General features: G+C 60.4%; 2 protein-coding genes across 2 annotated transcripts in view; one reads left to right on the top strand and one right to left on the bottom strand.

Annotated features, from left to right (window-relative positions):
• MACROD1 (MACRO domain containing 1) overlaps positions 1-14,146 on the top strand; it is a 194,768-nt gene that overhangs the window by 30,420 nt on the left and 150,202 nt on the right. The gene's annotated exons all lie outside the window — the stretch shown is intronic.
• Positions 3,311-14,146, bottom strand: part of FLRT1 (fibronectin leucine rich transmembrane protein 1) — a 126,198-nt gene continuing 115,362 nt past the window's right edge. Inside the window, exon 3 of the mRNA XM_018042907.1 lies at positions 3,311-13,502. Within this exon, the coding sequence (XP_017898396.1) occupies positions 11,416-13,449 (2,034 nt within the window). The 5' untranslated portion in view covers positions 13,450-13,502 and the 3' untranslated portion in view covers positions 3,311-11,415. The remainder of the gene's footprint in view (positions 13,503-14,146) is intronic.

Below are 14,146 nucleotides of genomic sequence, written 5' to 3'. Positions count from 1 at the left end.
ATCTCCGCGGGGGGAGCGCCGGGTTTTCATTTGTGCTGTCAGTTAGCGGCTTGAGGGAGCCTATTTACTCCGCCTCGGAAGGAGAGGGTCCCTCAGAGGTGCCGGTGCCAGGCCTGGGGGCGGCGGGCCGTGCAGAGGCCGGTGCTGACAGGGGACGAGAGGGCTGCAGAGGACGGGAGGGGAGGCGGGCGGGCCGGGGGTGCCTGAAAGTGACACGCGACCTCCTCCCAGCCCCTGGGAGGCAGCGTTTCGGGGCTGGCGGGGGACCTCGACTCTGTCTGGGGCCTTGTACTCGGGTGCGGGGTGGGATTGGGGTTGTTAGGCCCCTCCCGGGTTTGGTTGCTTCTTCTCCAGGATGTTTGGTGAGGCCGAGACCCCTGCTGGGAAGTAGGGGCAGGAGGACAGAAGCTTCTGGAACCTGGTAGTGGCCAGGTAAGAGCAGGGATGGGATGGTAGCCACCCTTTATGCTACTTGAACTGACCGACCAGGAGGAGCTGGGTACCAGAAGCAGGGGCCTTGGGCTTTAGGATGTCCCTTAGTGGCTGAGCAGCTTAGGGGGCTTACTCCGCTCATGTCCGTAACCTCAGTGGTAGTGAGACCTGAGATTTCTTTGCGAAGGAAAGGGCTGGAAACTGCTCGGCTGGAGCGGGGCTGCAGCAGGGTAAGCCCTGGGCCTCAGGGGAGACCAGCCTGTCCCCAGGGGCCATCAGAAGACGTGGTGCGGTGACCAGGGCTCCTCGTTGCCAGCCTGTCACCTCCACCACCCAGAACTCACGATCCCGCAAGGGGCCCGCCTGCTCTGCTTGCTGTCCTGTGAGGACGGGCTCAGGACCACTCAGACCACCTTCTGCTCTTCAGAAAGGGTCAGTTGTGTTTGGAGGGTCTTCTTTCCGTTGACCTGGAATGCAGGTCCTGGGATCTCCCCCATGGTCCCTGGTGATTTCCTCCTGTGGGCCCATCCCTGTGGGCCTCCAACTGCAACCCGCCCCCTGCCCAACCCATCCAGGGCATTTACTAAAACCTAAGATGCCCTCATCCCCACCCCTGTTCTCCAGAGGCAGAAAGCTCGGGTCAGCCTGAGAGCCCCTCTAGCAGCTTTGGGGAGCAGGCCGTAGACCTCGGGTGGGGTCGGGGTGGTGTGGGGAGCACGCTGCCTCTGCTCTGTGCAGACCCGGGGGCTGTTGTGGAGACACCTGGGCCTCCCTGGGGGACGTGCCAGCCAGCTCAGCGCCCATACCTGGGAGCCAGGGGTGCTGGGTAAACCCCGAGGGTACCGGGCACAGGGCCTGTGCTCCCTGGACAAGCGGGGGCATGGGTGGATGCCGCACTCCAGCCCTCTCACAGGGCCCCTGTACACGCAGGAGCAGGGTCGGCGCTGTGCTGGTGGGAGAATCGAGAGCCGTGAACCGTCCTCACGCACAGGCATCACAGACGCACAGGGAGTAGGCGATGGGACCTGCGGGTCTCACCCAGCTCTGAGGCCCTGCCTGGGGAGCCCCCAGGCCAGGCATTAACCTGGTGGTTCCCAGTCTGTGAGCCCTTCCTGGGCAGAACTTCTGTTAGCTCTCAGGGACTGAGGAACGCAGCCCCTGAACCCAGCTCTCTTCCTGCTCCTGCTTGAAGAGAGGGGCCTGGGGGCACCTGGTTTGGGGCCCTGCTGTCGGTCGTGTAGAGGGTCCAATGAGCTGGGTCAGTGCCCCCCTCGGGGCTACGGGGCGGGGCGGGGAGTAAGACCGCATGCTGACCGGTGCCAGTCTTGGAAAGTCATCCTCCTTGGGTCCCGCCCTGATGGAGTGACCTGTTGGTCGATCAATTTGCTGGTGTTAATTGACCGTTCACATTGGCCATGCCTCTGGGGTCTGAAAAGGGGAGGAAGGCAAGATGTGCCCGCCAGGGGCCCTAGTGAGCATGGTGCTGGGACTCGTCACCCGTGCAGGTGAGAACCAGCGGGTGTGGCCCGGTGGGCATGGCCTCACCAGAGACGAGGCCTGAGTGGAATCTTCAATGGCCCTTGAGGGCATCAGGCCAGGAAGTCGGGGTCAGGGCCTGCCGGGGAGTGAACAGTACCCGGTGTGGCCAGGGGTTGGGGCCGGCGGATTGGCGCCGTGCTTCCGGGGGAAGCGGAGTCTTCCAGAGGGTGTACAGGACCAGACCTGCCTGTGTGACCCGGCCTCAGCGCTGCTGACAGCCACGTGCCAGGCCCGCTCCCTTGCCCCCCCGAGTCCTTCTCGTCTAAGGAAATACCCTCAGTGGAGACATGGCTCCCGGAGAGCCTCCCCACGCCGCCTCGCCCGTGAGCATCCTTTCCCCGCCTCCATGAGGCTGGAAGGGGGCCCCAGCCCCACCCCCACCACACAGTAGGCTGTCAGTAAACATCCGCTGACTGGCTGGTGGATTGGGTGAGGGAGGAGCAGGCAGCCCTGTGTGCTGGGTGGGCCTTCGGACAAGGTCAGGGAAGCCGTTTGTCCCTTCCCCAAGGCCCACATCTCTGGGATGCCCCCCCTGCACCCCCGCCCAGGGGGCCAGCACTGAGGACTAAGAGGCTGGGGGGAAGGGCACCTACAGGGTCAGAACCCCCCATGTCACCCCAGCCAGGCCACTTGCCAGCAAAGCACTTCCAGAAATAACCTTGCTTCCTTGGAATATAAGGGAAAAAGCTCATTAACCCGTTTCCAGATGTGGAATCAGATCTAAGGCAGAAGTAATGAGCTCTTATTTTATGTTAAATTTAGCAGAAACTGCTATTGTTCTCATGGAAAATAGTTTTTTTCCTTCCCCCCCTTTGAGATGTGACATATCAGAATAGGGCTGCAAAGTAGTGAAATCGGCGGGTGCATCTTGGGGATAAAGGGTGTTGGGGGTGGGGGGACTCGGGCCAGCGGAGGGACAGCCGTGTCCCCAGCGCCTGAGCAGTTCCAGGCTTATCTGGGCGCCCACACGGCTGCTGGAGCCTCTTACAAGATAACCCATGGCTCCTATTAATACGTCTCCTCGTGAAAACCCTCTTGGAATCGGCCTTTAGCTGGCAGTCACCTTCCCCAGAGCCCGTGGGATGGGGTCGGACGTCTCCTCTCCGTCCTGCAGCAGGATCACGGTTTTGGTTCTGGTGGTGCCCGGGGAATGTGCTAACCCAGAATCTCCTTCCCACCCAGCCACCACCTCTGTGCCAGTGGGCCCTGACAGCTGGGCTGACCCTCGGAGGGCAGCCTGGGGAGGGGATGTGGGCAACCGAGACCCCCCTGGGCGACAGATCCTGGCCCCGGGCACACTGGGCCGCCAAGCAGGGAGTCAGCAGCCGAGAGGCCTGTAAAAGTTAAATCTTTCTATTTATTTCAAGAAAAGGACAAGGAAAGTGGACTTGGACATTTTATATGAAAAGAGACAAACAGAAATAGGACCAAATAAGTTCATCACATTCGTCTCAACATTGAAGTTTCAAGGCACCTACAGGAAGGAGGCCCAAGGGCAGTTCGCAGTGCACTTTGGTTTGTGTTGGCGTCGTGATGGGTGTTCGTGTGTCCAGTGGTGAGGCTGGGAGGGGGGCAGGTGGGCCCCGGTGCCAGGCCGGGTCAGCCAGCCAGGAGTCAGACAGCAGCAGGCAGCGGCGGGAGCAGTCCCACCACTCAGACCCCCGAGACTGCTCTGCCCTTTGGAGGGAAATGAAGAAGATGGGGGTGGCCAGGGGCTGATTCTGCAGGGGTGGAAGTGCAGGGACTCAAGGGAAGCGGGGGTGCCCCAGCTGCGGTCTCTCAGATGGCAGAAGGGACCTTGGTCGCAGCCCCACCCTCCCCGGGCCATGGGCTGGCCAGGCATCCGCCTTCTGCGGCAGAGGGACCCGCTTCATTTATCAGGCTCTGCCCAAGGACCCCTCCCTGCTGTCTTCCTCCCCAGGCTGTGAGGGAAGGATTCTGCTGAGTCCCCCGGCCACCCCCAACCCCACCAGTGCGTTATCATACCACACCTCATGAGATACGGTAACCTTTGAACATTGGGAGGGGAGATTGCAGTTGGTGGCTCTTAAAAACATTTGCTCTGCAGGGTGTACGCGTGGGGTTTCCTTAGTTTACTCTTCTCCTTCCTGTCCCTGTTCATACCCGCCTGGGGATGTTTGGAATTAGGGGGCGCCCGCCCCAGCCAGCAGAGTGGCGCAACCGCACTGTCTCTCTGGCTCGCCCGTGGTCGCAGCTCCGCAGCCGTCCCCAGCCTTCCACTCCATCTGCCCCCTTCTCTGCCTCTCAGATGGCAAACTTCTAACGCTGGGCACTTCTGCTTCCTCCCCGGGGCTCTCAGTATCTCCTGGACGCTAGATGGCCTTCTCAGCTGAGGCTGCTGGCCTGCGGGCAGGTGGTGTGCCGGGCTGGGTTAAAAAAAAAAATCTAAGCTAGGTCCAGGGTTTTGTGTGTCTTCTTCCTGGGTTCTCAGGACCTTTTGAAAACGGGACCAGCGGAGGTGGGTGGTCTCTGGGACCCTCTGCAGGCGTGTCCTCCACACAGGGCACTGAGGAGTGCCCTGGACCACTGGCTTCCCAGAGATGAGCAGGTGGCAGCCCTGCTGTGTCTTTCATCGCTGGCTTGGGTTGCATTTGTTTTCCTCCGTCTTGAGGAGAGCCTTGTTGGGTCATCCAGGTGGGCGGCTCGGATGTGGGGACTCTTGACGGGAGCGTCAGACAAGGCAGGACACCCAGTTCTCTGCCCTCCTCATCAGCCACCTGAGGCTCGGCTCAGAGAGGGGGAACCGGGTCCCCCAGGCGGGCGGCTGGGTCTCACCCGTGGCTGGATTTCCCCAACAGGCTCGCGGCTGCTGATCGCTGGGTGCAAGGGAGGGTGGAGTACAATTTTGGGGGAGGAGGAGTCCCGCTAAGGCTGCCAGCGGCGTGGGTACAGTTTCCATCACACCCGCCCAGGCCCTTTGCACTGAAACCGGGGACTCGCGAGGATGGAGGAAGAGGAGAGGGACACCCTGCATGTCAGGCGCTGTCCCGGGCCTCGGTGACCCCGCGTGGAGGAGCGCGGGGACCTGGCATCTTGCCTGAGTGGCCGTCCACCCTGATAGCCATAAAAGAGATTTAGGGGCAGTGACCGCAAGGACCTTCCCGCAAGGATGCCCTGGGCTTGGACGTTCGGGCTTTCAGGTGTGGGGGCGGCATGGGTGGGTGTGGGAGGGACAGGGGCCCTGGCACCAGGATGGCTCTGAAGGCCTCAGTGCCTCAGAGACTGGCTCTGCCAGGAAGTGGGGGCCAGGCCAGCCCCCCCCACAGGACCCCCAGTGCCCTCGTATGTCCACACTGCTCTCTCAGCACGAGAAACGGGGTGGGGGGTAGTGACAGTGGTCCCAAGAGGCCCCTGGCCTGGCAGGCTCTCCCACGGGGAGCAGTGCATCCACTCTGCTGATCAGCAAGGCATCAGGCAGGTAAAGATCTGCTTGCCCTGGGCACGATGCCTGCAGAGGGGACCTGGGCAAAGGCGGGCTTTGCCCCTGCAAAACTGGAGATGGGGTTTTTGGGCAGTCCTGCAAATCACATTAATATGAGAAAATGGGCCTGGCCCCAGCGATAATAGAATTTCTGAAACTAGAGAAAAACAGTGTATTAAAAATGCAAAGGGAGGGCGGAAGAAAAGGGAGGGAAAATCAAGAGCCAAGGGAATCTTCTTGAGTGTTTTTAAAGAAGCAAATGTGGGTATTTCAGGCAACTACTTAGAACATTTCAAAAGAAATGGTAAATGCTTAAAAACGGAGAGTGAAAAGCGCCCCAGGCAGCCGTCAACCTGGCTGGGACGGAGGCACTGAGCCGGCAGCCTCGAGCATGTTGCTGGGGGAGCAGCCAGTGGGATGGGAGCTTCAGTGCCCAGGAGGCAGCCCCCTAGATGCTCCAGGAGAGCCAGCCCAGGTGGCGGGTCACCCTCTGGGCTCCCGACTCCGAGACAGGGCGGCATGTGTCTAGACTTCCTCTCTGGGTGTCCCTTAGACACTGAGGATGGGGATTCTGCAGGCTGTCTGGTGTCTAAGCAGCCCTCTGCCGTGGCTAGGTGGCCTGGCTGTGGGATGGCCCTGACCTGCGATTTTCAGGGGACACGTGTCATTTTGAGCAATCTCCTGATATCTTTCTTACACGGTCCTCAGGGATGGTAAAGTAAGAGTAAGAGCCGAGATTTTCTCGTCCAAGAACCAGGTGCTGGTATAGGCAGGAAAGTACCTGCCACGTCCCCATCAAGTGCTTGAATGCTCCCAGTGACAGGGAGCTCACTGCCTCTCTCTGCTGGGCCAGCTCTCTCTTCCCTGACCTTCAGTTCTCTCTCTACAGTTGGCCCCACTTCCCCTTCACTGGCTGCAGGGAAGGGATCAGAGACAGACCTGCCCTGGAACAGAAAGGAAGCAGAAAGGCTCATGGCTTTACAGTCCTGCTCACAAAGGTCCCCTAGCTTTTCACCCTGAAGGCAGATGGGATCTAGAGGGTTGTAGGGGCGAATAGAGTCTCTGCTGGGGGCCAGGACAGCCCCCCATCCCACGGCACTTGATGGAAGCAAACCTGCTTTCCCCTCCAGGCTCTGTCCACCTCAGCGTATCCCGAGTGCTGGAGCAGGCGTGGGGCCAGCCTTCAGAGATCCTCAGCTCCCCGCGAGCCAGGCCCAGCCAACCTGCGCTCTGCCTACAACCACTGGGAGCAGGTTCATAAAATGCGAAAAATCCCCCTTTCCCTTCACCTCCAAGGAGTTTAATCTTTCCTAATCAATTTAGCAGACTTGCTTGGTTGTAAATGGTAATGATTTGCATTTTTGAGCCTTTTTATCCCTCCTTAAGAAAAAAGATGCCTCCTCTGCCTGCATTCTGGAAGGCCTGAGCTGGGCTGTGAATGGCTCGTTAGCATTCACCCTGGCGCAGATCCAGTGCCAGGCATCCGCTCCCATCACCTGCACGGATCTTAGTGTAGGGGGGCGGTATGGCCACCCGGCTGACCCTGAGCCCCTGAGAACGCAGTCTGGCCCTCGGGGCTTCAGCCACTGTGCGCCCTGAGGCCCTGCCTTCCTCCAAGTGCCCCAGCTCTCCCCCGGCTGCCTTCTCAGCTCCGTCGCTCCCTGTCTGCCGCATCCAATTTTTCTTGTTGTATTTTTCATAAGCGCGAGGCTCAGAAGCCCCGTCCTCCCTGGCACATTCAGCAGGAAGCAGATTTCTGGAGGGGGTTGGCTTTGGGACTTGAGCTGCCATTGGAGGGGGGTGGCGGTGTCCTCTGCTCGCTCTGCAGCCCTGAGGGGGTGAAGGAGGGGGCTCAGACGCAGTCTCGGCATGTTGCCCGGCCACCCCTTCCCTTCTCGAGGCCCTAGTCAGCCCCCTCAGCCCCCCAGGACCCCTCACCCGGCCAGGCCCTCTCACTCTGGGCCTCCATCACCTGCCATGGGCCAACTAGAACCTTCCAGAGTCAGCAGACAGGGGTGGGGCAGGGGGAGTGGGCGCCTCTTTTCTGCCTGTGGTGCACCCAGCTTTTCTGGGTGGAGCCAGACCCGGCCTCAGCCCATCCCTGCTTTACAGAAGGGGAAACAGAGGCTGTGGATTCGCAAAGCCGGCTTTCCCTGACCCCGCCTGGAAACCCTCCCTGTCTTTTCGTGCTCTGCTGCTTGCTGGGGCAGTCGGGCTTCCCGGGACCCACAGGGGACCGCGGGGGTAGCTTGGTGCCCATCGAGGAAGGCGGAGGCACAGGCAGGCGTGGGCTTCGGACTTAGGGAGCGGAAGCCTGGGCCCCCCAGTCGTGCCATCTTCCCAGCCGCTGTCACCATCCCTGCCAGTGTCACCCAAAGCGGGAAGGAGCCGGCGCCCCAGCTCCTGTCCCCAAGCCCGGAGGCCCCCTGGGTGGCCACGCAGCTTGCCCTGTTAGTGGGGGGCGGTCCAGGACGCAGGAGCCAACCGAGAGAAGGTGGAGGCTTCCTCGGGAGGCCGCAGGAAGAGGGAAGAAAAGGAGCTTCTGGTGCACATCGTGTCTGCGGAATTGAGTATGACTAATTAATAGATTTTATTCTTAGTAATCTCTTAAGCATTCCATACGTTGGGCCCCACGCCTGAGCTGAGCTTACAAGAGGCCTCATTCGCAAAATGCAAATGACTCGCCTGGCCCCGCTGCCTGCTTTCCTCGCCTTCTCTCTTTCCTTTTTTTTAGGGGAAATTTAAAGGAAAATTGCCATGTAATAGAAAAGAGATTCCAATCACTACATCTAATTACCACGAAGGGTAAACCACTTAACCAAAGAAGTGTCACGGGCTTTTTTTTTTTTCTTTTTTAAACTTGAAACCTGCCTTAAATACCACGAGATACACTCATCAGGGCTGAGGCCACAGAGGTTTGTTCTGGCTAGTTAAGAGGCTGCAAAGGTCAGGTGGGCCGCCCACAAGAGGGAGATTCTAGACAGAAGTGGTGGCCCAGGCCCTGTGTCCTCACGTGCTTCTCGGGGCTGGGGGAGGCTGGGCGCCCTGGCACACCTTTTCTTGTTAGGTTACCTGGCTGGCCAGGGGGAACCTGGACCAGGAGGGGATGGGGCTTCAGAGTGGACCCGGCTTCAGGGCCCCGTCCCTGGCCTGGGGGTGCCGGGAGACAGCTGACATTTGGAGGCTTGTTCTCAGAAGGGGTTCTGGAGAGGTGCTAGGATGCTGAGAAAAGATGAGAGGTGGCCCGTGGGGCCTGGCTGGGCTGAGTCTCCACTGCCTCCAGCACTTTTAAACCGGCAGGAGGATGCCTTCAGCAAGAACCTGGCTTCCCCTCGGGGTGAGGTGGGCCCGTGCCCCTGAGTGCAGGAGCTGGGAGGAGGAGACTGATATGTCCTCAGGCTGGGGCGGGGGCGGGGGACCTGGGCCTGCTTTGCACGAGGAGGAGGGTGGTCATCTCCCGGGCCTGGCTTGGAGGGCACTGCTGGCATAGGCAGGCTCTCAGAGCTGCCGGTACTCCCGTAGCCTCGATGTGTAGGGTCTCCTGCGGTTCCCCAAATGCCTTCCCACTCAGCCTCTAAGGGGATGATCTGACCTCTCAGTTGGCTTTGGGAAAGGAGGACATATGTGGAGGGAGAGCAGGGGACCCAGCATGTTGGTGGCTGGGATGGGGGTTTGGCAGCGGGGAGGCTGGGCTGGCACACTGGCCAGAGACTGGAGTGGTGCCCTTAGGGAGAAGACTGCATTCAGGGAACAGCAGAGACCTTGAACTTCTGACCCCTGGCCAGTGCCCCTTCTCCTCCTGGACACTGCTTCGGGGGCCCCCTGCCCCTCCCTGAGCCACAGGGAAGGGGCCTGTGTCTGGGGCGGGGGAAGGAGAGGGAGGGCGACCTTCACCCAGATGTGAGACTGACGCTCGGAAGCCTTTCTCTCCTGACTTCATTGTAGGAGAAAAAGCTTCAGGTGGGAAAAGGGAAAAAGCTCGAGTCTAGAATGAAATGTGTCGGTGACCCTCGGCCTCTCCCTCAAGCCCGGGGTCGAGGATCCCCGCTCGGTGAGACCATCCTCCCCGCCCGGCGATGAGCGCTGCGCCTCTCGTCCACCTCACTCACGCGGCCGTCGGGTCCGTTCCTTTCAACCCCGGCCTCTTCGCTGAGGGGCCAGCGGCCTCTTTTCATGTTGAGCGAGCAGCTGGGCCCTGGGCCTGTCCTCGCAGCCCGGTGACTCCTGTTTGTCTTCCTCTTCCTGCCTTTGGCTTTTGTCAGAGCAGTCAAGGTCTTTTGAAAACGCCACGGCCAGGGGCTGGACCCCTTCTCATCCTCTCTGCCCTCAGGCCAGCGCCTCTCCTTTTGATATCGCCCTTCCTGGGTGCAGGACAGCTGGCACCTTGGCAAACGGTGACCCCCCAGCTCTCCGAGGGCTGGAACGCCGTGGACATCAGAACCCCAGGCCCCTCTCCTCTCTTCTTCCCAGATTCGCTGTCATTAGTTCATCATCGTTTCAATCTCATGGCTCGCCAAACAGCGCTGTCAGCTGATGAATGATGGCAGCATTGATTCCAGAGGGAGGGAAAAAAAATCTCAACTCTTCTGAGGGCTCCGGTCAGTATCCTTTTGGAGGCTGGCATTTTTAGAGAGACCTGGCCTCCCTTCTCCAGAGCGGAGACCCCCGGGGTGGGCACGGCTGAGTGTGTTCTATATTCTTGGAAGGGGGGTTGGGGCTCGGCTGCTGTCTCCTAGGGCTTTTCTGAGAATTGACATGTCTTTTACTGGGCTTTGTTTGAGCAGCCATGGAAACCATTAGGTCTAATCAGCTGATATTGGGGGGAAAAAAAAAATCCCTGCACCAATTACCTGTCTTGGAGGAAGCACACTGCACACACGGCAGCTCTTGACATGCCTGCGTCTGCGGCGCAGGGAGAGACGAGGGCGCGGGCGGCCCAGAAAAGCTCTTCCTGACGCCAGAGAGGAGCTCGGCCCAGCCCCGGCCACCCTGAGATAGGACTGAGCTGAAATGCCGCTCGCCCAGGGTCTCCCCAGCCACCCGGCCAGGACAGACACGCCTCCGCCTTCCGGAACGGCACTGTCCCCCACCCCGCTCCCATCCTCAGCACAGTCCACGTACTCAGTGGTGCTAGCAGAAAGCAACATCTTCACGACTCTATTGTCTCAGGACATTGTACGAACTGACCCAAGCAGGACGGTAAGGACTGTATACGTGGCTGTATCTACCCATCTGTATACAGAAACATCCCATCAACATAGACGGGTCGAGAGACGCACCCCCAGGTGGCTGGGAGAGCCACAGCCTCCATGGCGCTCCCGTGATTCCTATGCTGCATGGAATTGAGGAGGGCTCCAGTATAGGAAAAAGGAAGCTTGCTTTTTAATCTACTACACCGTTGTTCAAAGAGTGCCGTGAAAGACATGCTCTTTTCTGCCAATCTGTAAGGGGAGAAGGCATGGAAAGAACCAGGGAAGAGATTTCAGGACAATATCTCCATAGCAAAAGATCCTTTTCTTCCCCTCTCCTTTGTGAGAAGCCTGAAAACCTTCCATCATGTCATCTCTCCAGTGAGCAGCCAGCCGCGAGGGCTGGGTGAAGGGCTTCGTGCCAGCGGCTTCTGAAACGGCTCCTCTGTGACGGCTGTGCGCGGAGCGTGAGACGCACAAGTAGTCTCTTCCCAGCTCAGGGGGGGAAAAAAAGCCCCGACCCAACCCTTCCTGCCACATTATTTTCAGTCTTTCCCTCCCCACCTGGCATAATTTGGTATAAATTATGTCTTCAGCAACGTCAAACCTCCCTCCTGCCTTCTATTCTTTAAAAAAAAAAAACAACTTTTTTCCCACTGTTGTGTCCTACAAAACTGTCAACCCTCCCCAAACTCTGCTTTCCGCCGGGAAAGTCAGCGTGGAGTTTCTTTGCCTGGTTCCCGTCGGATGGCAGCCAGCTGGTCACAGCGCCACCGCGGCAGCCGCGCCGGGAGGCAGGGGAGGGGCACTGCCTCAGGTGTAGGAGTAGTCTATGTCGGGGATGCCCCCGTCGCGATAGCCCCGTGTGGTGCCATAGCCGATGGTGTGTGTGCCCTTGCAGAGGCTGCTGCCGTTGGAGGGGAAGATGGTGTGGACCACATACTCCTCTTTGGCCCGGTAAGGGTTGATGGGCAGCATCTGCAACCCGGGGCCGCGGATCTCCAAGATGGAGTTATCCTTCTTGGTCCCCGACTCCAGATAGTCATCCTTTTTCCGGCTGCCCCGGTTGTAGGCCCGCTCCCGGGTCAGCAGCTCGCTGGCCCGGTGCACGTACCAGCAGATGGCCCCGAGGACCAGGAAGAGGAAGACGAGGGCCACGGCGCCACCGATGATGCCCGCCAGGGGCAGGCCCGCCATGGGGTCAGCGTTCTGCTCCTGGTTGAGGGTGGTGGCGGGGCCGGAGCTGTCGGCCGTCTCCGCCTTGGCGCACACGGGCGTCTCGTCGGCCACGTAGGTGTTCCCCGTCTCCATGGTGACCATGCAGATGATGTAGGTGGACTTGGGCTCCAGGGCCGTCAGCAGGTACTCTGTCTTGTCGCCCTGCACTAGGGTCTCCGTGATGGAGCCCACAGCCGGGCTGTGGCCCAGGCGCAGCCAGCTGAGCCGGAAGGAGGAGGCGGGCAGCGAGGCCTTCCACGTGATGCGGATGGAGTCCGCCGTCAGGGGCTTCACGTGGATGGCCAGGGTCTTGGCGCTATCGCCCGTGGCCATGGGGTAGTCGAGGCTGGAGTCGGGGAGGCGCAGCCCTGGCCTCTTGGCCTTGAGGGTGAAGAGAGAGCCCTGGGGCGTGGTGACAGAGGCATGGTCACTGGCGTGCGTGGTCTTGGCAGCGGCGTTGACTGCGCCGCCCTGCGCCCCCGCCTCGAAGCACTCGTCCATCTCACTGGTGATGTCCTTGATGGCCATGCCCCGGACCTTCTCGGGGCCCTGGCACATGAGACCGCGCACGTTGACCACGGCCGCCCGTGCCTTCACCCAGTCCCGCAGCCACAGGAGGTTACAGCCGCAGAACCAAGGGTTGTTCCGGAGCAGCAGCTGGGCTAGGTTCTCCAGGTCGTCGAACAGGCCGCGGGGGAGCGTGGTCAGGTTGTTGTTGGACAGGTCCAGGCGCTCCAGCTCGCGCATCTTGGCCAGCGTGTTGTAGGGCACGTGGCTGATGGCATTGTCCTGCAGGAACAGCTTCTGCAGGCGGGCGCTGGGCAGGTTGAGGGGCGGGGCGGCCAGCGAGTTGCGCACCAGCGAGAGCTCGGTCAGGTTCTGCAGACGGCTGAAGGTGTCGTCAGCGATGCGCTGGTTGGCCAGCAGGTTGCCATCCAGTACCAGGCGCCGCAGGCTGCTGAGGCCCTTGAAGGCGTGCAGCGGGATGGTGGAGATGCGGTTGTCGTCCAGCCGCAGCTCCTCCAGCGTGCGGGGCAGCCCCGAGGGAATGCTGCTCAGGTGATTCCTGCTCAGGAAGAGCAGCTTGAGCTGCTTGCTGTCGGCGAAGGCGTCCTCCTCGATGCTGACGGTGGACACGGAGTTGTCGTCCAGGTGCAGCTTCTCCAGCAGCGGGATGCGGGCCAGTGAGTCCCGGGCGATGGTGCGCACGTTGTTGTCCTGCAGGTGCAGCTCCCGCAGGGAGCGGGGCAGGTTGATGGGGAACTCGTCCAGGTCGTTCTCGTACAGGTAGATGACCTGCACGTTGACCTTGGTCTTGAGGTCCTGGGGGATGCCGGCGTTGTTGATCTGGTTGTTCTGCAGGTAGAGAGTGGTGGCGTCGTCGGGGATGTCAGCGGGGATGGACGTGAGCCCCCGGTCATTGCAGTAGATGAAGCCATTGTCGCAGCGGCACACGGAGGGGCACGTGGTGCTGTCGATGACCTCCGTTAGGAAGGCGATGAGCCCGTAGCAGAGGAAAAGCCAGTCCCGCAGGTCCATGGTGGCCGTGGTCATCACGACGGTGGCCGTGACGGTGGCGGCGGGCGTGGCGGTGGCGGTGGCGGCGGCGGTGGGGTGTGCCACCACCATGATGGACGGCTGGCGGAGCCGGGCCCCCCTCCCCCGACTTGCAGCCTCTACACCTGCAAGGAGCACAAGACACGTGCAGTGAGAGCGAGCCCGGCGCCCACCCAGCCTGCCGCCGAGGCGCGGTTGCAGGCAGGGCCGCGGGGCAGAGGTCAGGCCTCGAGGCACACGCCCCCCGGCCCTTCCGAATGCCAAGTTTACATCTCAGGTGCTCGCTCAGGCTGCGGTCAGCCTCTAAGGACATCTGGCTAATGTTAATCTCAGCGGGAGCAAAGATGCTGCCCGTGAATGAAACAGACGTGGCCTTGGCCTTCTTGGACTGTGACCCTGGGCTGCGCGTGAGGTTGATCTAGTGGGAGCCGGGCTGCAGGTTTGATCTTTTCTGTCAAGATCCCCACACTCGGCCCATCTTTATGGCTGATGCTGAAAGGCTGGTCGGTGTCGGTGGGATGACTTTGGAGCCCCCATTTCTCATGAAACGGGGAACCCACATCCCCCTCTGGCTCGGAACCAGGCTCTGAAGGGAAAGTTTATTTCCGCAAGGCCTGTGAGCTCAGTGGGGGCGGGGGGCATCACTAGAACCTGCAAAAAGAATCTGCCAGCGTCGCCACTAGCGAGCAGGAGAAAGCGAGGAGCTTCATCGAATGGTGTTAAAACAACATGTCCTGTTTGTCTCTTGTGCATCTTACAGACAGAACGG

Source organism: Capra hircus, chromosome 29 (assembly GCF_001704415.2).
Source record: "Capra hircus breed San Clemente chromosome 29, ASM170441v1, whole genome shotgun sequence".
Classification (NCBI taxonomy): domain Eukaryota; kingdom Metazoa; phylum Chordata; class Mammalia; order Artiodactyla; family Bovidae; genus Capra; species Capra hircus.
The sequence above is the reverse complement of the archived record's forward strand: the minus strand, read 5'-3'. Positions and strand labels throughout refer to the sequence as shown.